At 49.6% G+C, this 24050-nt stretch overlaps 1 protein-coding gene across 1 annotated transcript in view; it reads right to left on the bottom strand.

The window, feature by feature from the left end:
* Window positions 1–22583, bottom strand: part of QSOX2 (quiescin sulfhydryl oxidase 2) — a 73318-nt gene extending 50735 nt beyond the window's left edge. Inside the window, exons 1-6 of the mRNA XM_063935830.1 lie at window positions 22252–22583; window positions 11265–11365; window positions 7672–7720; window positions 6180–6288; window positions 5442–5532; window positions 5039–5184 (exon numbers count right to left, since the gene is read on the bottom strand). Of these exons, the coding sequence (XP_063791900.1) occupies window positions 5039–5184; window positions 5442–5532; window positions 6180–6288; window positions 7672–7720; window positions 11265–11365; window positions 22252–22507 (752 nt within the window). The 5' untranslated portion in view covers window positions 22508–22583. The remainder of the gene's footprint in view (window positions 1–5038; window positions 5185–5441; window positions 5533–6179; window positions 6289–7671; window positions 7721–11264; window positions 11366–22251) is intronic.
* Between the last annotated feature and the right edge of the window lie 1467 nt (window positions 22584–24050).

The following is a 24050-nucleotide window of genomic DNA, read 5'->3' as shown; positions in this document are numbered from 1 at the left end:
GCTGCAGTGTGTGACTTGTGGTAATAAGCCCCGGGAGACACACACCCCACACGTAGAGATTACCCCACGCTGAATTTCTCACCAACACCCAAGTACATTTATCTAAGACAATGAGATCTCCTTCTTCTAGGACTAAGATTAATCATCCAGGTCACAGAGATCACGGAGCCGCCTGGTCCCAGATTCCACTCACATCCACACTGCCGGAGGCGGCAGAACCTTCATCAGGACACAAATCCTCCAATGCTCCAGGTTTATATCAGGTCAGAGAGCCCGTATACATGTCTGTGCTGCGTCCTAACGCGCTCCCTGCGTCTCCTACCGGCACCTAGGTACTTACATGTACGTGCCACGTCCTACTACCGGCACCTAGGTACTTACATGTACGTGCCACGTCCTACTACCGGCACCTAGGTACTTACATGTACGTGCCACGTCCTACTACCGGCACCTAGGTACTTACATGTACGTGCCACGTCCTACTACCGGCACCTAGGTACTTACATGTACGTGCTACGTCCTACTACCGGCACCTAGGTACTTACATGTACGTGCTACGTCCTACTACCGGCACCTAGGTACTTACATGTACGTGCCACGTCCTACTACCGGCACCTAGGTACTTACATGTACGTGCCACGTCCTACTACCGGCACCTAGGTACTTACATGTACGTGCCACGTCCTACTACCGGCACCTAGGTACTTACATGTATGTGCTGCGTCCTACTACCGACACCTAGGTACTTACATGTATGTGCTACGTCCTCCTACCGGCACCTAGGTACTTACATGTATGTGCTACGTCCTCCTACCGGCACCTAGGTACTTACATGTATGTGCTACGTCCTCCTACCGGCACCTGGGTACTTACAGGTATGTGCTACGTCCTACTACCGGCACCTAGGTACTTGCATGCATGTGCTACGTCCTACTACCGGCACCTAGGTACTTACATGTATGTGCTACATCCTACTACCGGCACCTAGGTACTTACATGTATGTGCTGCATCCGAATGCACTCCCTGCTTTTCCTACCGGCACCTAGGTACTTACAGGTATGTGTTACGTCCTACTACCGGCACCTAGGTACTTACATGTATGTGCTACGTCCTACTACCGGCACCTAGGTACTTACATGCATGTGCTACGTCCTACTACCTGCACCTAGGTACTTACATGTATGAGCTACATCCGAATGCACTCCCTGCTTCTCCTACCGGCACCTAGGTACTTACAGGTATGTGCTACGTCCTACTACCGGCACCTAGGTACTTACATGTATGTGATGCATCCTACTACCGGCACCTAGGTACTTATATGTATGTGCTGCATCCTCCTACCGGCACCTAGGTACTTACATGTATGTGCTACGTCCTCATACCGGCACCTAGGTACTTACAGGTATGTGCTACGTCCTACTACCGGCACCTAGGTACTTACATGTATGTGCTACGTCCTACTACCGGCACCTAGGTACTTACATGTATGTGCTACGTCCTACTACCGGCACCTAGGTACTTACAGGTATGTGCTACGTCCTACTACCGGCACCTAGGTACTTACATGTATGTGCTACGTCCTACTACCGGCACCTAGGTACTTACATGTATGTGCTACGTCCTACTACCGGCACCTAGGTACTTACAGGTATGTGCTACGTCCTACTACCGGCACCTAGGTACTTACATGTATGTGATGCATCCTCCTACCGGCACCTAGGTACTTATATGTATGTGCTGCATCCTCCTACCGGCACCTAGGTACTTACATGTATGTGCTACGTCCTCATACCGGCACCTAGGTACTTACAGGTATGTGCTACGTCCTACTACCGGCACCTAGGTACTTACATGTATGTGCTACGTCCTGCTACCGGCACCTAGGTACTTACATGTATGTGCTACGTCCTACTACCAGCACCTAGGTACTTACAGGTATGTGCAACGTCCTACTACCGGCACCTAGGTACTTACATGTACGTGCTGCATCCTCCTACCGGCACCTAGGTAATTACAGGTATGTGCAACGTCCTACTACCAGCACCTAGGTACTTACATGTACGTGCTGCATCCTCCTACCGGCACCTAGGTAATTACATGTATGAGCTACATCCTACTACCGACACCTAGGTACTTACATGTATGTGCTACATCCTACTACCGGCACCTAGGTACTTACATGTATGTGCTACATCCTACTACCGGCACCTAGGTACTTACATGTACGTGCTGCATCCTCCTACCGGCACCTAGGTACTTACATGTATGTGCTACGTCCTACTACAGGCACCTAGGTACTTACATGTGCTGCATCCTACTACCGGCACCTAGGTACTTACATGTATGTGCTGCATCTTACTACCGGCACCTAGGTACTTACATGTGTGTGCTACGTTCTACTACCGGCACCTAGGTACTTACATGTATGTGCTGCATCTTACTACCGGCACCTAGGTACTTACATGTATGTGCTACGTTCTACTACCGGCACCTAGGTACTTACATGTATGTGCTACGTCCAAATACCAGCACCTAGGTACTTACATGTGCTGCATCCTACTACCGGCACCTAGGTACTTACATGTACGTGCTGCATCCTACTACCAGCACCTAGGTACTTACATGTATGTGCTGCATCCTACTGCCGGCATCTAGGTACTTACATGTATGTGCTACGTCCTCCTACCGGCACCTAGGTACTTACATGTATGTGCTGCGTCCTACTACCGGCATCTAGGTACTTACATGTATGTGCTGCATCCTACTACCGACACCTAGGTACTTACATGTATGTGCTGCATCCTACTACCGACACCTAGGTACTTACATGTATGTGCTGCATCCTACTACCGACACCTAGGTACTTACATGTATGTGCTGCATCCTACTACCGACACCTAGGTACTTACATGTATGTGCTACATCCTCCTACCGGCACCTAGGTATTTACATGTATGTGCTACGTCCTCCTACCGACACCTAGGTACTTACATGTATGTGCTACATCCTCCTACCGGCACCTAGCTATTTACATGTATGTGCTACGTCCTACTACCGGCACCTAGGTACTTACATGTATGTGCTACGTCCTACTACCGGCACCTAGGTGCTTACATGTATGTGCTACATCCTACTACCGGCACCTAGGTACTTACATGTATGTGCTACGTCCTCCTACCGGCACCTAGGTACTTACATGTATGTGCTACGTCCTCCTACCGGCACCTAGGTACTTACATGTATGTGCTGCATCCTACTACCGACACCTAGGTACTTACATGTATGTGCTACGTCCTCCTACCGGCACCTAGGTACTTACATGTATGTGCTACGTCCTCCTACCGGCACCTAGGTACTTACATGTGCTGCATCCTACTACCGGCACCTAGGTACTTACATGTATGTGCTGCATCTTACTACCGGCACCTAGGTACTTACATGTATGTGCTACGTCCTCCTACCGGCACCTAGGTACTTACATGTATGTGCTGCGTCCTCCTACCGGCATCTAGGTACTTACATGTATGTGCTGCGTCCTCCTACCGGCACCTAGGTACTTACATGTATGTGCTGCATCCTACTACCGACACCTAGGTACTTACATGTATGTGCTGCATCCTACTACCGACACCTAGGTACTTACATGTATGTGCTGCATCCTACTGCCGGCATCTAGGTACTTACATGCATGTGCTGCATCCTACTACCGACACCTAGGTACTTACATGTATGTGCTGCGACCTACTACCGACACCTAGCTACTTACATGTATGTGCTACATCCTCCTACCGGCACCTAGGTACTTACAGGTATGTGCTACGTCCTCCTACCGGCACCTAGGTACTTACATGTATGTGCTGCGTCCTACTACCGGCACCTAGGTACTTACATGTATGTGCTGCGTCCTACTACCGGCACCTAGGTACTTACATGTATGTGCAACATCCTACTGCCGGCACCTAGGTACTTACATGTATGTGCTACATCCTACTACCGACACCTAGGTACTTACATGTATGTGCTTCATCCTCCTACCGGCACCTAGGTACTTACATGTATGTGCAACGTCCTACTACCGGCACCTAGGTACTTACATGTATGTGCTGCGTCCTACTACCGACACCTAGGTACTTACATGTATGTGCTACATCCTACTACCGGCACCTAGGTACTTACATGTATGTGCTACATCCTACTACCGACACCTAGGTACTTACATGTATGTGCTGCATCCTCCTACCGGCACCTAGGTACTTACATGTATGTGCTACGTCCTACTACCGGCACCTAGGTACTTACATGTATGTGCTACATCCTACTGCCGGCACCTAGGTACTTACATGTATGTGCTACATCCTACTACCGACACCTAGGTACTTACATGTATGTGCTTCATCCTCCTACCGGCACCTAGGTACTTACATGTATGTGCAACGTCCTACTACCGGCACCTAGGTACTTACATGTATGTGCTGCGTCCTACTACCGACACCTAGGTACTTACATGTATGTGCTACATCCTACTACCGGCACCTAGGTACTTACATGTATGTGCTACATCCTACTACCGACACCTAGGTACTTACATGTATGTGCTGCATCCTCCTACCGGCACCTAGGTACTTACATGTATGTGCTACGTCCTACTACCGGCACCTAGGTACTTACATGTATGTGCTACATCCTACTACCGACACCTAGGTACTTACATGTATGTGCTACGTCCTACTACCGCCACCTAGGTACTTACATGTATGCGCTACGTCCTCCTACCGGCACCTAGGTACTTACATGTACGTGCTACGTCCTCCTACCGGCACCTATGTACTTACATGTATGCGCTACGTCCTCCTACCGGCACCTAGGTACTTACATGTATGTGCTGCATCCTACTACCGACACCTAGGTACTAACATGTATGTGCTACATCCTACTACCAGCACCTAGGTACTTACATGTATGTGCTGCATCCTCCTACCGGCACCTAGGTACTTACATGTATGTGCTGCGTCCTACTACCGGGACCTAGGTACTTACATGTTAGTCAGTCCATGTGTAGCGTTGGGGTAGATCAGGTAACAGGACGGAACGGACACAATCCCCAGTTTCTCCATCCCGGCCTTATCGGAATTCAGCGCTCTCCGCACCACAATGTTATCGTACAGAATCAGGTCCAACATCACCTGGAGGACGAGAGCGCAGTGTGAGAGGTGCGCAATCCGCGGGGAGGAGAACGTTCAGGGCAACGTATAATCCTCGCTACTGCGCTTACCAGAATGCTACGTGCAGCTCGTATCTACTGCGCTAATGACGGCTGCGGCAGCGTCACTCTCCACACTATCATATACCTAATATGACCGTTCCCTAACCGTCCGCCTATGGACGCGTGCGCCTGACCTGCGCGATCACTGGGGGATTATATAAAGAATGGAGAACACACCTCTCGCCCAACGTACGACTCCTCACTCTCAAATATGATGGCCGTGTAATGGTTCTGCGTCTGGTGGAGGAGCGCAGCGACGTCACTGAGGCTGGAAAGGAAGGCACATGTCAGGATAGAGATTATATATATATATATATGTATATATATATATATATATATATATATATATATATATGTGTGTATGTATGAGAGAGGGAGAAAGGGAGAGAGAGACACTTAGGGTGAGATACAGGTTTTCATCCAAACCAAAATCTTTCTTTACATTTGACTTTTTATTAATATTGCATCAGCTTCATTGTAAACCATTACTCTCATTAGGACAAGACTATTTACTAAGCCGCTACGAGCCCCGATGACGGAACGTCTGACAACGCTCACGTGGGAAAGGTACAACTATTATTTATTCTAAAAAACAAACAAAAATGAGGTAACGTAAAACTAAATGAGAGCGGTCACACAGACCGGGGCGCGCACAATCCACGCTTTGGTGCTCAGGGTTCAGCCAATCAGAATGCAGACCCGAATTTGCATGTTAAACATAGGAGGCATCTACCTAATGAGATGAGGAGACGAGGCCTCACACACCTAGTCCCGAACATATGGTAGGATTCTGCTGAAACACTCTGTTCTGCTGTAGGCTGCAGGATACCCTATCACTACTCTTTTCAAAACAGGGTACACAGACTTGGTGGAAGAATAATACGTTGTGATTCTAGAGAAAGGAGATCCACTCACCTGATTGGCTGGAGCGACGGAAGAGCCGGGGGCCTGTGCTCTACGGGGGAGGCCTGGAGGTAATCTATAATGACATGTCGGACTGTCGGTACTTCCCGGTCTGTGTCTGCTGTGATAGGATGAGAGGATGTTACAGCGCGTTCTATTACCAAATATTATGGCGCTACACCCCTCACTGCCCTCCTTGCCCGCGTCTCCCTGCTGTACTAGAGCACCTCCATCAGCCCGGCTGACCCAGGCGTCATGTAAATGAGGAGGGCTGTTATTGGTCAGTCCTTGTCTAGGCCCATTATCTGATCGACTGGATGAAACGCGTTTCACACGCTACCGCTCCTAGCGCTGCGCACACACCTATATAATAGCCGCAACGTTCTGATAATGAGCCATTGATTCTATAGGTGTGTATGTAGTGCCGACGCAGGAGTGCTAGCCGATAAGCGGCTTGTAACTTCTCCTGCAACAGTCGGGACCAGGAGGGCTGCACATGTGACCTCCCGATACCCATAGAGTAGCCGCTCCCCCCCCCCCTGCTGCTGCCCCATAGAAGACCCGCTAACCCCAGCCCTCACCCCATAGAGGAGCCACTCCCCCCAGCTCCCACCCCATAGAGGAGCCGCTCCCCCCAGCACCCGCTGCTGCCCCATAGAGGAGACGCTACTCCCCCCAGCCCCCGCTGCCGTCCCATAGAGGAGCCGCTCCCCCCAGCCCCCGCTGCCACCCCATAGAGGAGCCGCTACCCCCAGCCCCCGCCCCATAGAGGAGCCGCTCCCCCCAGCCCCCGCCCCATAGAGGAGCCGCTCCCCCCAGCACCCGCTGCTGCCCCATAGAGGAGACGCTACTCCCCCCAGCCCCCGCTGCTGTCCCATAGAGGAGCCGCTTCCCCCAGCCCCCGCTGCTGCCCCATAGAATAGCCGCTCCCCCCAGCCCCATAGAGGAGCCGCTCCCCCCAGCCCCCGCCCCATAGAGGAGCCGCTCCCCCCAGCCCCCGCCCCATAGAGGAGCCGCTCCCCCCAGCCCCCGCTGCTGCCCCATAGAAGAGCCGCTCCCCCAGCCCCCGCCCCATAGAGGAGCCGCTCCCCCCAGCCCCATAGAGGAGCCGCTCCCCCCAGCCCCCGCCCCATAGAGGAGCCGCTCCCCCCAGCCCCCGCCCCATAGAGGAGCCGCTCCCCCCAGCCCCAGCTGCTGTCCCATAGAGGAGCCGCTCCCCCCAGCCCCCGCTGCTGTCCCATAGAGGAGCCGCTCCCCCCAGCCCCCGCTGCTGCCCCCATGTCACGGCTGGATACACACCCCTCAGCTGATCGGGAGCAGATAACCGGATTAGCCGGGGATCACACAGTTGTTTACACAACTTAACATCTGGGTTGTGCATAGACTATTGCTCTGAATGGCTATCCTGAAATCCGGACCTGTTGGTGGCAGCAGAGGATTGGGGCGGATGTGTTGCACTAATTAGATGATAAAACAGATCAGCATTTAGAGAATTAGTAATTACCTTTGTAGTTTTCACCTTGCGCAAACTCCTTGGTAAACGCACTGAAGAACTGATAAAACACAAGAACACTGCATATTAGACACACTGCATATTACACTACACACTGCATATTACACTACACATTATACACACACACTGCATATTACACTACACATTACACATACACTGCATATTACACTACATATTATACACACTGCATATTACACTACACATTATACACACTGCATATTACACACATAACACACTGCATATTACACTACACATTATACACACACTGCATATTACACATTACACATACACTGCATATTACACACACGCACTGCATATTACACTACACATTATACACACTGCATATTACACTACACATTATACACACTGCATATTATACACCCTGCATATTACACACACTGCATATTACACACTGCATATTACACTACACACTGCATATTACACTACACATTATACACACACACTGCATATTACACTACACATTACACATACACTGCATATTACACACATTACACACACACTGCATATTACACTACACATTATACACTGCATATTACACTACACATTATACACTGCATATTACACTACACATTATACACACACTGCATATTATACACACTGCATATTACACACACTGCATATTACACTACACATTACACACACTGCATATTACACTACACACACACACTGCATATTACACTACACATTACACACACACTGCATATTACACTACACACACACTGCATATTACACTACACATTACACACTGCATAAACACTACACATTACACACTGCATATTACACTACACATTATACACACACTGCATATTATACACACTGCATATTACACACACTGCATATTACACTACACATTACACACTGCATATTACACTACACACACACTGCATATTACACTACACATTACACACACACTGCATATTACACTACACACACTGCATATTACACTACACATTACACACTACAAATTACACACACTGCATATTACACTACACACACACTGCATATTACACTACACATTACACACTGCATAAACACTACACATTACACACTGCATATTACACTACACATTACACACACTGCAAATTACACTACACATTACACACACACTGCATATTATACACCCTGCATATTACACACACATTACACACTGCATATTACACACACTGCATATTACACTACACATTACACACACTGCATATTACACTACACACACTGCATATTACACTACACATTACACACACACACTGCATATTACACTACACATTACACACACACTACATATTACACTACACATTACACACACTGCATAATACACTACACATTACACACACTGCATATTACACTACACATTACACACACTGCATATTACACTACACATTACACACACTGCATATTACACTACACATTACACACTGCATATTACACTACACATTACACACACACACTGCATATTACACTACACATTACACTCACACTACATATTATACACACTGCATATTACACTACACATCACACACACACACTGCATATTACACTACACACACTGCATATTACACTACACATTACACACACTGCATATTACACTACACATTACACACACTGCATATTACACTACACATTACACACACTGCATATTACACCACACATTACACACACTGCATATTACACCACACATTACATACACTGCATATTACACTACACATTACACACACACACTGCATATTACACATTACACACTGCATATTACACTACACATTACACACACTGCATATTACACTACACATTACACACACACTGCATATTACACTACACATTACACACACTGCATATTACACACACTGCATATTACACTACACACACACATTACACTACACTGCATATTACACTACACACACTGCATATTACACTACACATTACACACACACTGCATATTACACTACACACACTGCATATTACACACTGCATATTACACTACACATCACACACACTGCATATTACACTACACATTACACACACTGCATATTACACTACACATTACACACACTGCATATTACACTACACATTACACACACACTGCATATTACACTACACATTACACACACTGCATATTACACTACACACACTGCATATTACACACACACACACACTGCATATTACACTACACATTACACACATACTGCATATTACACTACACATTACACACACACACATACTGCATATTATACTACACATTACACACACTGCATATTACACACACACTGCATATTACACTACACATTGGGGGTGATTCAGAGTTGTTTGCTCGTTAGTTTTTTTTCGCTACGGAGCGATTAGTCGCAAACTGCGCATGCTCAATGTTCGTAGTGCGCCTGCGCCAAGTAAATTAGCTCAAAAGTTTGGTATTTTACTCACGGCGTACCGAAGTTTTTTCATCGTTCTGGTGATCGTACTGTGATTGACTGGAAGTGGGTGTTTCTGGGCGGAAACTGGACGTTTTATGGGAGTGTGCGGGAAAACATTGGCGTTTCTGGGAAAAACGCAGGAGTGGCTGGAGAAACGGGGGAGTGGCTGACCGAACGCAGGGCGTGTTTGTGACGTCAAACCAGGAACGAAACTGACTGAACTGATCGCAGTGGAAGAGTAAGTCTGGAGCTACTCAGAAACTGCTAAGAAATTTCTATTCGCAATTCTGCTAATCTTTCGTTCGCAAATCTGCTAAGCTAAGATTCACTCCCAGAAGGTGGCGGCTTAGCGTGTGCAATGCTGCTAAAAGCAGCTAGCGAGTGAACAACTCGGAATCACCCCCATTATACACACACACTGCATATTACACTACACACACTGCATATTACACTACACACACTGCATATTACGCACACAGTTGTTACTGGCCAGCAGACAGACACACACACACAGTAATCCCCACTATGCAGACACACAATGAATGAGGAGACTGTCAGTGCAGCCTGGAGTAGGACTGGACACAACACTCAGCTGCAAAGACACATTTATACACTTCTAGGTGTTTCCAGAAACTCCGGTCTACACAATAATGCAGAGAAAGTAACATGTAATAAGAGAACCTGTTACTGCCTATTATAGTGTAATAAGACTATTGTGGGCCATGAGCTGTGTGTAGCCCTGTATAGTGTACACACACATTACACACAAGTGCAGCACCTGGTGACACACACTCCCCGTCACACTACGTGTACTTCCTTATATCACGTGTAACAAGCCACGTTCACCTGCAGCAGTAATCAGTGCGTGTCGGCAATTACGGTCAGCCGCTGCCTGGGGATATTTGCATATGTAAAAGAGATGACGCGCAGACAGTAATACACGTGGCTCTGTGTTACTGCCGAGTACCATCGCTTTATAACACAGGCCCCAACCCTCTCATCACACAAGCAGGACATGTTGTCAGGATATCCCTGTGTGTGGGAACATATGGGATAACTACAGAACTGGTTGACTGAATTCATTCCCCTATTTATGACTAAGCAAATCCTTAGATCTGGGCCTGTCAGGGGCACACAGGTACAGGACTATCGTGCACCTACCCGGAAGGTCGGATAGAACTGGACGCCATAATCTTTGCAGATCTGGGTGTTTTCCTCGTCCGCGCAATTTAATACTCCGATCTTTATTACCGGATCCCAGTCTAAGAGGAAACATCAGGAACGGTTACAGAACAACATACATGTGTCACGGACTATTATCACGTTACTGGCGGTAATACCCAGATGCCCTATTACAGGCCAGTAACGCGGCAGCAGGTTTCCTGCACATCTATACAGAGAATAACAGCGCACATTACTCTATAGCGGCAGCTAGTACTGCCAGAACCAAAGAGCTGACAATCCCTCTGTCCGCTCACTGGTAGTACACCTGCTGCATGGACAGTATAACTCCCATCTGTATATACACAGGCATTAGGGGTTCAGCACCCGACCAGCAACGCAAACATCTCCCTCAGCTCTGGCAGGAGGGGCCGGCCCAGGAATTCCTCCCCCCGGACGGGCAGCAGCTGACGGGCCGGCGGTTGCAGCAGATGAGCAGACTGCAGGTACAGGGAGGACAGATGGAGACCATAGAACTACAGACAAAGGATGTAACTGACTATTCTACGGCACACAGAGGGGGGGGGGGGGGAGACCCTCCCATGTCACCAATATATGTGCTGCAATGTTAATGCTGCCTGACAATAGCCACCTGTGCCTGGCTGGGGGTGCGCGTGCCAGCTCACATCTCATACGCTCCCACCGCCATACACAGGGATGGTGCAAACGCCGGGCAGGTATAGGTCCGTACAAGTGCAGAGCCGATGGAGAGCGTCAGGCGGGAATTCCCTTCCATACTGCGCCTGTCACGCCTGTACCGGCAGCTGTGTGACTGAGCCCCCCCCCGCCATTATCAGTCTAGTCTCTGAACAGAATGAGTAACTCCGGCTGCCCATATAATACGCAGCGATCAGCTCCGCTATAATCACCTCCACCAGCAGCAGCTGACCGCCGGTCACATGACTACAGCCCATCGCAGCACTACCACACTACACAGCACTAATGGAAGCCAAGCGGCGGAAGTCGCATTACACGGATCATATGTAACATTACGGCCACAACCCGCACAGACCCGAGTGACGCAGCAATAAGCGCAGCCGGGGAGATTTACCCGGGAAATCAGGTGGAAGTTGCTTCCTGATAGCTGCCATATGTCTGTGGAAGTCTGTCCGCAGCAACACTAAGGGGTACGGCACATAACAAAGGTAAACAATGGCGGGCCCCAGGAGCAGCACACATGGCGGGCCCCAGGAGCAGCACACACGGCGGGCCCCAGGAGCAGCACACACGGCGGGCCCCAGGAGCAGCACACGCGGCGGGCCCAGGAGCAGCACGCAGCGGGCCCCAGGAGCAGCACACACGGCGGGCCCCAGGAGCAGCACACACGGCAGGCCCCAGGAGCAGCACACACGGCAGGCCCCAGGAGCAGCACACACGGCAGGCCCCAGGAGCAGCACACACGGCAGGCCCCAGGAGCAGCACACACGGCAGGCCCCAGGAGCAGCACACACGGCAGGCCCCAGGAGCAGCACACACGGCAGGCCCCAGGAGCAGCACACACGGCGGGCCCCAGGAGCAGCACACACGGCGGGCCCCAGGAGCAGCCAGTGACATCACACAGTACTGGAATGAGTGAGAGCAGTAAATCCTATGGACCGGAGATCGCGACGGCCCGTCCGGTGAGCGGCTGGGAACCTGCGATTTGCCCCCTTACAGGCTGTAACCTGAGCCAGGTGCTGGCAGCGTGCGGGGAGCTCAGCCGGCTCTAATACTTTAATGACAGGTTACTAAACGAGCAATCTCCAAGCTGGCGGATAAAGCTGTTTACATAATGTGAGAAGCGTGCGCCCGAGGCACAGGTGACGCCGGCCCAGGTAATATATACTGCACACAGGACGCTGATAACACCGATCATCCATTATTCACCGCAGCAAAGTGCACAGACCAGAGAATACTACGCAGAGAGCCCTGGACACAGACTATAGGACAGCGCCTCCTAGTGGACGCCGGGGAGAGACGGTGCACCCTCACTCATCGCTCTCATCATTAATGGTTTCTCCTGGCAGGACGTCTCGCGCTGCGGGATATAATACACTGCTTTGTAATTACCGATGAGGGCAATACTCTTACAGCACGTGCCCCCACACACTGCTCCCCGTCTATGTGCCCCCACACACTGCTCCCCGTCGTGTGCCCCCACACACTGCTCCCCGTCGTGTGCCCCCATATACTGCTCCGTGTCCTGTGCCCCCACACACTGCTCTCCGTCTATGTGCCCCCACACACTGCTCCCCGTCTATGTGCCCCCACACAATGCTCCCCGTCGTGTGCCCCCACACACTGCTTCACGTCATGTGCCCTCATACACTGCTCCACGTCATGTGCCCCCACACACTGCTCCACGTCATGTGCCCTCATACACTGCTCCCCATCTCTGTGCCCCCACACACTGCTCCACGTCGTGTGCCCTCATACACTGCTCCCCGTCGTGTACCCCCGCACACTGCTCCCCGTCGTGTGCCCCCACACACTGCTCCCTGTCGTGTGCCCCCACACACTGCTCCCCGTCGTGTGCCCCCACACACTGCTCCCCGTCGTGTGCCCCCACATACTGCTCCCCGTCGTGTGCCCCCACATACTGCTCCCCGTCGTGTGCCCCCACACACTGCTCCACGCAGCATGTCAGAAGAGGGCGCTACACTATACACCTATAGGTGCACACTGTATTGAACTCTCTTGTGCTGGGTACACGTTGGCTGATATATCGTTGGCTCGTCAGCCGGTGTGTACCAACGCTATGTCTGTGAACGCCGTCAGTCACCGACATATTGAGTCAGCCCTTGTGCCACACACGATGACCAATATATCTACCGATATACTGGTGCGTCGCTGTGTGTGTGTACACGTGGTCAGCCGACTGCCCGTACAAACTGCGGCAGCGGGCGGTGACTGATGACTGAATTAGGAGGGCACATGTAAAGGCCCGCCCACTTTGTCACGCCAGTCCCGACGGAACGGGCAGTATGTATGCACAACGCACTGCCCAATGCTACTATAGATATATCTGCAGATCCACTGTGGCAGCATCACAGATCACGTGTCCTGGCAGCGCAGTGCATGTTTTCCTGATCTCCCTGCTGTAGCATGTGACAGGACATCCTCCGTTAGTGCGGATTGCTCCACATGCCATTCTGTGAGGAGACCAGGAAAACATGCGCTGTTAGGGTGCCCAGAGACTCCTGGGTAATTGGAGCGCCCGGTCTCCCGGGCAGAGGATTTCCTCATCACTGTCACCCCATATAAACACCAGGTCAGTGTCCGGGGCACACTGCCACAGCTCGTCTGACCCCAGGAACACAGGGCAGGGGGCATACAGCATTCCAGCAGCTGCACTCTGCACCCGTTATTCCGGTTCATCAGGTCAGCGAGCGCACGTCAGCCACGGACTGTTACACGGGGCGATGGCCGTAATTATCTGCAGGAACAGGAGAGACAACCTGGCAAGGTGTCTGCGGAGGTGATTACAGCACAGACACGAGCGACACCCCCCCCCCCCCCCCCCCCCGGCCGCCAGACCCGATATACCGGGGATTATACCCCATGGTGCACCCACCACAGACAGCCCAGTGCCCCCCCGTGTACATTATACCTCTCCCTGTATGTATATAACCCCTCCCCCCCAGTGTACATTATACCTCTCCCTGTATGTATACACCCCCTCCCCCCCAGTGTACATTATACCTCTCCCTGTATGTATACACCCCCTCCCCCCCAGTGTACATTATACCTCTCCCTGTATGTATACACCCCCTCCACCCCAGTGTACATTATACCTCTCCCTGTATGTATACACCCCCTCCCCCCCAGTGTACATTATACCTCTCCCTGTATGTATACACCCCCTCCACCCCAGTGTACATTATACCTCTCCCTGTATGTATACACCCCCTCCCCCCCAGTGTACATTATACCTCTCCCTGTATGTATATACCCCCTCCCCCAGTGTACATTATACCTCTCCCTGTATGTATACACCCCCTCCCCCCCAGTGTACATTATACCTCTCCCTGTATGTATATAACCCCCCACCCCCCAGTGTACATTATACCTCTCCATGTATGTATATAACCCCCCTCCCCCCCAGTGTACATTATACCTCTCCATGTATGTATATAACCCCCCTCCCCCCCAGTGTACATTATACCTCTCCATGTATGTATATAACCCCCCTCCCCCCCAGTGTACATTATACCTCTCCATGTATGTATATAACCGCCCCCCCAGTGTACATTATACCTCTCCCTGTATGTATATAACCCCCCTCCCCCCCAGTGTACATTATACCTCTCCATGTATGTATATAACCGCCCCCCCAGTGTACATTATACCTCTCCCTGTATGTATATAACCGCCCCCCCCAGTGTACATTATACCTCTCTCTGTATGTATATACCCCCCTCCCCCAGTGTACATTATACCTCTCCCTGTATGTATATACCCCCCTCCCCCAGTGTACATTATACCTCTCCCTGTATGTATATAACCGCCCCCCCAGTGTACATTATACCTCTCCCTGTATGTATATAACCGCCCCCCCAGTGTACATTATACCTCTCCCTGTATGTATATAACCCTCCCCCCCAGTGTACATTATACCTCTCCCTGTATGTATATACCCCCTCCCCCCCCAGTGTACATTATTCCTCTCCCTGTATGTATATACCCCCTCCCCCCAGTGTACATTATACCTCTCCCTGTATGTATATAACCCCCCTCCCCCCCAGTGTACGTTATACCTCTCCCTGTATGTATATACCCCCTCCCCCCCAGTGTACATTATACCTCTCCCTGTATGTATATACCCCCTCCCCCCCAGTGTACATTATACCTCTCCCTGTATGTATATACCCCCTCCCCCCCAGTGTACATTATACCTCTCCCTGTATATATATATACCCCCTCCCCCCCAGTGTACATTATACCTCTCCCTGTATGTATATACCCCCTCCCCCCCCAGTGTACATTATACCTCTCCCTGTATGCATATACCCCCCCTCCCCCCCAGTGTACATTATACCTCTCCCTGTATGCATATACCCCCTCCCCCCAGTGTACATTATACCTCTCCCTGTATGTATATAACCCCCCTCCCCCCCAGTGTACATTATACCTCTCCCTGTATGTATATAACCCCCCTCCCCCCCAGTGTACGTTATACCTCTCCCTGTATGTATATACCCCCTCCCCCCAGTGTACATTATACCTCTTCCTGTATGTATAGAACCCTTCCCCCCCAGTGTACATTATACCTCTCCCTGTATGTATATAACCCCTCCCCCCCCAGTGTACATTATACCTCTCCCTGTATGTATATACCCCTCCCCCCCAGTGTACATTATACCTCTCCCTGTATGTATATAACCCCCTCCCCCCCAGTGTACATTATACCTCTCCCTGTATGTATATAACCCCCCTCCCCCCAAGTGTACATTATACCTCTCCCTGTATGTATATAACCCCCCTCCCCCCAGTGTACATTATACCTTTCCCTGTATGTATATAACCCCCTCCCCCAGTGTACATTATACCTCTCCCTGTATGTATATAACCCCCTCCCCCAGTGTACATTATACCTCTCCCTGTATGTATATACTCCCTCCCCCCCAGTGTACATTATACCTCTCCCTGTATGTATTTAACCCCCCTCCCCCCAAGTGTACATTATACCTCTCCCTGTATGTATATACCCCCTCCCCCCCAGTGTACATTATACCTCTCCCTGTATGTATATACCCCCCCTCCCCCCCAGTGTACATTATACCTCTCCCTGTTTGTATATACCCCCTCCCCCAGTGTACATTATACCTCTCCCTGTATGTATATACCCCCTCCCCCCCAGTGTACATTATACCTCTCCCTGTATGTATATACCCCCTCCCCCCCAGTGTACATTATACCTCTCCCTGTATGTATATACCCCCCCTCCCCCCCAGTGTACATTATACCTCTCCCTGTATGTATATACCCCCTCCCCCCCCAGTGTACATTATACTTCTCCCTGTATGTATATACCCCCTCCCCCCCCAGTGTACATTATACCTCTCCCTGTATGTATATACCCCCCCCTCCCCCCCAGTGTACATTATTCCTCTCCCTGTATGTATATACCCCCTCCCCCCAGTGTACATTATACCTCTCCCTGTATGTATATAACCCCCCCTCCCCCCCCAGTGTACATTATACCTCTCCCTGTATGTATATAACCCCCCTCCCCCCCCAGTGTACATTATACCTCTCCCTGTATGTATATAACCCCCCTCCCCCCCAGTGTACGTTATACCTCTCCCTGTATGTATATACCCCCCTCCCCCCCAGTGTACATTATACCTCTCCCTGTATGTATATACCCCCTCCCCCCCAGTGTACATTATACCTCTCCCTGTATGTATATACCCCCCTCCCCCCATGTACATTATACCTCTCCCTGTATATATATATACCCCCTCCCCCCCAGTGTACATTATACCTCTCCCTGTATGTATATACCCCCTCCCCCCCCCAGTGTACATTATACCTCTCCCTGTATGTATATACCCCCCCTCCCCCCCAGTGTACATTATACCTCTCCCTGTATGCATATACCCCCTCCCCCCAGTGTACATTATACCTCTCCCTGTATGTATATAACCCCCCTCCCCCCCAGTGTACATTATACCTCTCCCTGTATGTATATTACCCCCCTCCCCCCCAGTGTACGTTATACCTCTCCCTGTATGTATATACCCCCCTCCCCCCAGTGTACATTATACCTCTCCCTGTATGTATATACCCCCTCCCCCCCCAGTGTACATTATACCTCTCCCTGTATGTATATACCCCCCTCCCCCCCAGTGTACATTATACCTCTCCCTGTATGTATATAACCCCCTCCCCCCCCAGTGTACATTATACCTCTCCCTGTATGTATATAACCCCCCTCCCCCCAAGTGTACATTATACCTCTCCCTGTATGTATATACCCCCTCCCCCCCAGTGTACATTATACCTCTCCCTGTATGTATATAACCCCCTCCCCCAGTGTACATTATACCTCTCCCTGTATGTATATAACCCCCTCCCCCAGTGTACATTATACCTCTCCCTGTATGTATATACTCCCTCCCCCCCAGTGTACATTATACCTCTCCCTGTATGTATTTAACCCCCCTCCCCCCAAGTGTACATTATACCTCTCCCTGTATGTATATACCCCCTCCCCCCCAGTGTACATTATACCTCTCCCTGTATGTATATACCCCCCCTCCCCAGTGTACATTATACCTCTCCCTGTATGTATATACCCCCTCCCCCCAGTGTACATTATACCTCTCCCTGTATGTATATACTCCCTCCCCCCATTGTACATTATACCTCTCCCGTATGTATATAACCCCCCTCCCCCCAAGTGTACATTATACCTCTCCCTGTATGTATATACCCCCACCCCGTATGTATATACCCCTTCCCCCCCAGTGTACATTATACCTCTCCCTGTATGTATATACCCCCCTACCCCAGTGTACATTATACCTCTCCCTGTATGTATATACCCCCCTCCCCCCCAGTGTACATTATACCTCTCCCTGTATGTATATACCCCCTCCCCCAGTGTACATTATACCTCTCCCTGTATGTATATACCCCCTCCCCCCAGTGTACATTATACCTCTCCCTGTATGTATATAACCCCTCCCCCCCAGTGTACAATATACCTCTCCCTGTATGTATATAACCCCTCCCCCCCAGTGTACATTATACCTCTCCCTGTATGTATATAACCCCTCCCCCCCAGTGTACATTATACCTCTCCCTGTATGTATATACCCCTCCCCCCCCAGTGTACATTATACCTCTCCCTGTATGTATATACCCCCTCCCCCCCAGTGTACATTATACCTCTCCCTGTATGTATATAACCCCTCCCCCCCAGTGTACAATATACCTCTCCCTGTATGTATATACACCCTCCCCCCCAGTGTACATTATACCTCTCCCTGTATGTATATAACCCCTCCCCCCCAATGTACAATATACCTCTTCCTGTATGTATATACCCCCTCCCCCAATGTACAATATACCTCTCCCTGTATGTATATACCCCCCTCCCCCCAAGTGTACATTATACCTCTCCCTGTATGTATATACCCCCTCCCCCCAGTGTACATTATACCTCTCCCTGTATGTATATAACCCCTCCCCCCCAGTGTACATTATACCTCTCCCTGTATGTATATAACCCCCCCTCCCCCCAAGTGTACATTATACCTCTCCCTGTATGTATATACCCCCTCCCCCCCAGTGTACATTATACTTCTCCCTGTATCTATATACCCCCTCCCCCAGTGTACATTATACCTCTCCCTGTATGTATATACCCCCCTCCCCCAGTGTACATTATACCTCTCCCTGTATGTATATACCCCCCTCCCCCCAGTGTACATTATACTTCTCCCTGTATCTATATACCCCCTCCCCCCAAGTGTACATTATACCTCTCCCTGTATGTATATACCCCCCTCCCCCCAAGTGTACATTATACCTCTCCCTGTATGTATATATTCCCTCCCCCCCAGTGTACATTATACCTCTCCCTGTATGTATATACCCCCCTCCCCAGTGTACATTATACCTCTCCCTGTATGTATATACACCCCATCCCCCAGGTATGTGTATAATGCACCCTGTGCATATGATAACTAACCCCCTGTATATACCCCCCTCCCCATGTATATAATGCCCCATGTGTATATAACTACCCCCCTGTATATACCCCCTCCCCATGTATATAATGCGATCTGTGTATATAACTACCCCCCTCCCCATGTATATAATGCCCCATGTGTATATAATTACCACCTGTGTATATAACTACCACCTGTGTATATAAATACCACCTGTGTATATAAATAGCCCCCTGTATATACCCCCCTCCCCATGTATATAATGCCCTGTGTATATAACTACCCCCCTGTATATACCCCCTCCCCATGTATATAATGCCCTCTGTGTATATAACTACCCCACTGTGTATATAATTATCCCCCTGTATATAATGCCCCATGTGTATATAACTACCCCCCTGTATATATAATGCCATCTGTGTATATGATAACTACCCCCTGTATATATAATGCCCCCTGTGTATATGATAACTACCCCCCTGTATATATAATGCCATCTGTGTATATGATAACTACCCCCCTGTATATATAATGCCCTCTGTGTAGATGATAACTACCCCCTGTATATATAATGCCATCTGTGTATATGATAACTACCCCCCTGTATATATAATGCCATCTGTGTATATGATAACTACCCCCCTGTATATATAATGCCATCTGTGTATATGATAACTACCCCCTGTATATATAATGCTATCTGTGTATATGATAACTACCCCCTGTATATATAATGCCATCTGTGTATATGATAACTACCCCCTGTATATATAATGCCATCTGTGTATATGATAACTACCCCCCTGTATATATAATGCCATCTGTGTATATGATAACTACCCCCTGTATATATAATGCCATCTGTGTATATGATAACTACGCCCCTGTATATATAATGCCCCTGTGTATATGATAACTACCCCCCTGTGTATATATAATGCCATCTGTGTATATGATAACTACCCCCTGTATATATAATGCCCCCTGTGTATATGAGAACTACCCCCCTGTATATATAATGCCCCCTGTGTATACGATAACTACCACCCTGTATATATATAATGCCCCTGTGTATATGATAACTACCCCCCTGTATATATAATGCCCCTGTGTAGATGATAACTACCCCCCTGTATATATAATGCCCTCTGTGTATATGATAACTACCCCCCTGTATATATAATGCCCTCTGTGTATATGATAACTACCCCCTGTATATATAATGCCCCTGTGTATATGATAACTACCCCCCTGTATATATAATGCCCCCTGTGTATATGATAACTACCCCCCTGTATATATAATGCCCCCTGTGTATATGATAACTACCCCCCTGTATATATAATGCCCCTGTGTATATAACTACCCCCCTGTATATATAATGCCCCTGTGTATATGATAACTACCCCCCTGTATATATAATGCCCCTGTGTATATGATAACTACCCCCCTGTATATATAATGCCATCTGTGTATATGATAACTACCCCCCTGTATATATAATGCCCCCTGTGTATATGATAACTACCCCCCTGTATATATAATGCCCCTGTGTATATGATAACTACCCCCCTGTATATATAATGCCATCTGTGTATATGATAACTACCCCCCTGTATATATAATGCCATCTGTGTATATAACTACCCCCTGTATATATAATGCCATCTGTGTATATGATAACTACCCCCTGTATATATAATGCCCCTGTGTATATAATAACTACCCCCTGTATATATAATGCCATCTGTGTATATGATAACTACCCCCCTGTATATATAATGCCATCTGTGTATATGATAACTACCCCCCTGTATATATAATGCCCCTGTGTATGATAACTACCCCCCTGTATATATATATAATGCCCCTGTGTATACGATAACTACCCCCCTGTATATATAATGCCCCTGTGTATATAACTACCCCCCTGTATATATAATGCCCCTGTGTATATGATAACTACCCCCCTGTGTATATAATGCCCCTATGTATATGATAACTACCCCCCTGTATATATAATGCCCCCTGTGTATATGATAACTACCCCCCTGTGTATATAATGCCCCGTGTATATGATAACTACCCCCTGTATATATAATGCCCCTGTGTATATGATAACTACCCCCCTGTATATATAATGCCCCTGTGTATATGATAACTACCCCCCTGTATATATAATGCCCCTGTGTATATGATAACTACCCCCCTGTATATATAATGCCCCTGTGTATATGATAACTACCCCCCGCACCCGGAGCTCTCACCCTGCAGGTCGGAGGCCAGCAGCCGCCAGGTGGGGGCGTAGTGGATGCAGTGTCCGCACCAGGAGGAGTAGAACTCCAGCAGCCAGGCGGAGGATGAGTTGTACAGGACGCGGCTCACCGAGCTCCGCTCCAGCACAGAGATCCCCGCGTCCTGCGGCCCGTACAGCGACTTATCCGCCGCCAGCAGCGCCCCGACCCCGGCCAGAAGCAGCAGCAGCGCCGCCCGCGTCCCCGGAGCCCCGCAACGTGCGGCCATAGCGACCGGTCCTGCGGCGGCCTCTCCGCCCGTGACGTCATGCACGTACAGAGGGGGCGGGGCCGTTGGGGCGAGATGCTGGCGTATAGGCGGTGGTGATATAGGTCCAGCCTCCCGCTGCTGCCGTATGTACCCTAATACTGCGCTGCCGGCCGTATACACCCTAATATTGCGCTGCCGTATACACCCTAATAATGCGCTGCTGCCGTATGTACCCTAATACTGCGCTGCCGGCCGTATACACCCTAATATTGCGCTGCCGTATACACCCTAATAATGCGCTGCCGGCCGTATGTACCCTAATACTGCGCTGCCGGCCGTATACACCCTAATATTGCGCTGCCGTATACACCCTAATACTGCGCTGCTGCCGTATGTACCCTAATATTGTGCTGCCGGCCGTATACACCCTATTACTGCGCGGCCGGCCGTATAAACCCTAATACTGCGCGACCGTATACACCCTAATACTGCGCTGCCTGCCGTATACACCCTAATACTGCGCTGCCGTATGTACCCTAATACTGCGCTGCCGTATGTATCCTAATACTGCGCTGCCGTATGTACCCTAATACTACGCTGCCGGCCGTATACACCCTAATATTGCGCTGCCGTATACACCCTAATACTGCGCTGCTGCCGTATGTACCCTAATATTGTGCTGCCGGCCGTATACACCCTATTACTGAGCGGCCGGCCGTATAAACCCTAATACTGCGCGGCCGTATACACCCTAATACTGCGCTGCCTGCCGTATACACCCTAATACTGCGCTGCCGTATGTACCCTAATACTGCGCTGCCGTATGTACCCTAATACTGCGCTGCCGTATGTACCCTAATACTACGCTGCCGGCCGTATACACCCTAATATTGCGTTGCCGTATACACCCTAATACTGCGCTGCTGCCGTATGTACCCTAATATTGTGCTGCCGGCCGTATACACCCTAATACTGTGCTGCCGTATGTACCCTAATACTGCGCTGCCGTATGTACCCTAATACTGCGCTGCCGTATGTACCCTAATACTACGCTGCCGGCCATATACACCCTAATATTGCGCTGCCGTATACACCCTAATACTGCGCTGCTGCCGTATGTACCCTAATATTGTGCTGCCGGCCGTATACACCCTATTACTGAGCGGCCGGCCGTATAAACCCTAATACTGCGCGGCCGTATACACCCTAATACTGCGCTGCCTGCCGTATACACCCTAATACTGCGCTGCCGTATGTACCTTAATACTGCGCTGCCGTATGTACCCTAATACTGCGCTGCCGTATGTACCCTAATACTGCGCTGCCGTATGTACCCTAATACTACGCTGCCGGCCGTATACACCCTAATATTGCGCTGCCGTATATACCCTAATACTGCGCTGCTGCCGTATGTAACCTAATATTGTGCTGCCGGCCGTATACACCCTAATACTGAGCGGCCGGCCGTATACACCCTAATACTGTGCGGCCGTATACACCCTAATACTGCGCTGCCTGCCGTATACACCCTAATACTGCGCTGCCGTATGTACCCTAATAC

The sequence above is a fragment of the Pseudophryne corroboree genome, chromosome 8 (genome assembly GCF_028390025.1).
Source record: "Pseudophryne corroboree isolate aPseCor3 chromosome 8, aPseCor3.hap2, whole genome shotgun sequence".
NCBI classification, from domain to species: domain Eukaryota; kingdom Metazoa; phylum Chordata; class Amphibia; order Anura; family Myobatrachidae; genus Pseudophryne; species Pseudophryne corroboree.
The sequence above is the reverse complement of the archived record's forward strand: the minus strand, read 5'-3'. Positions and strand labels throughout refer to the sequence as shown.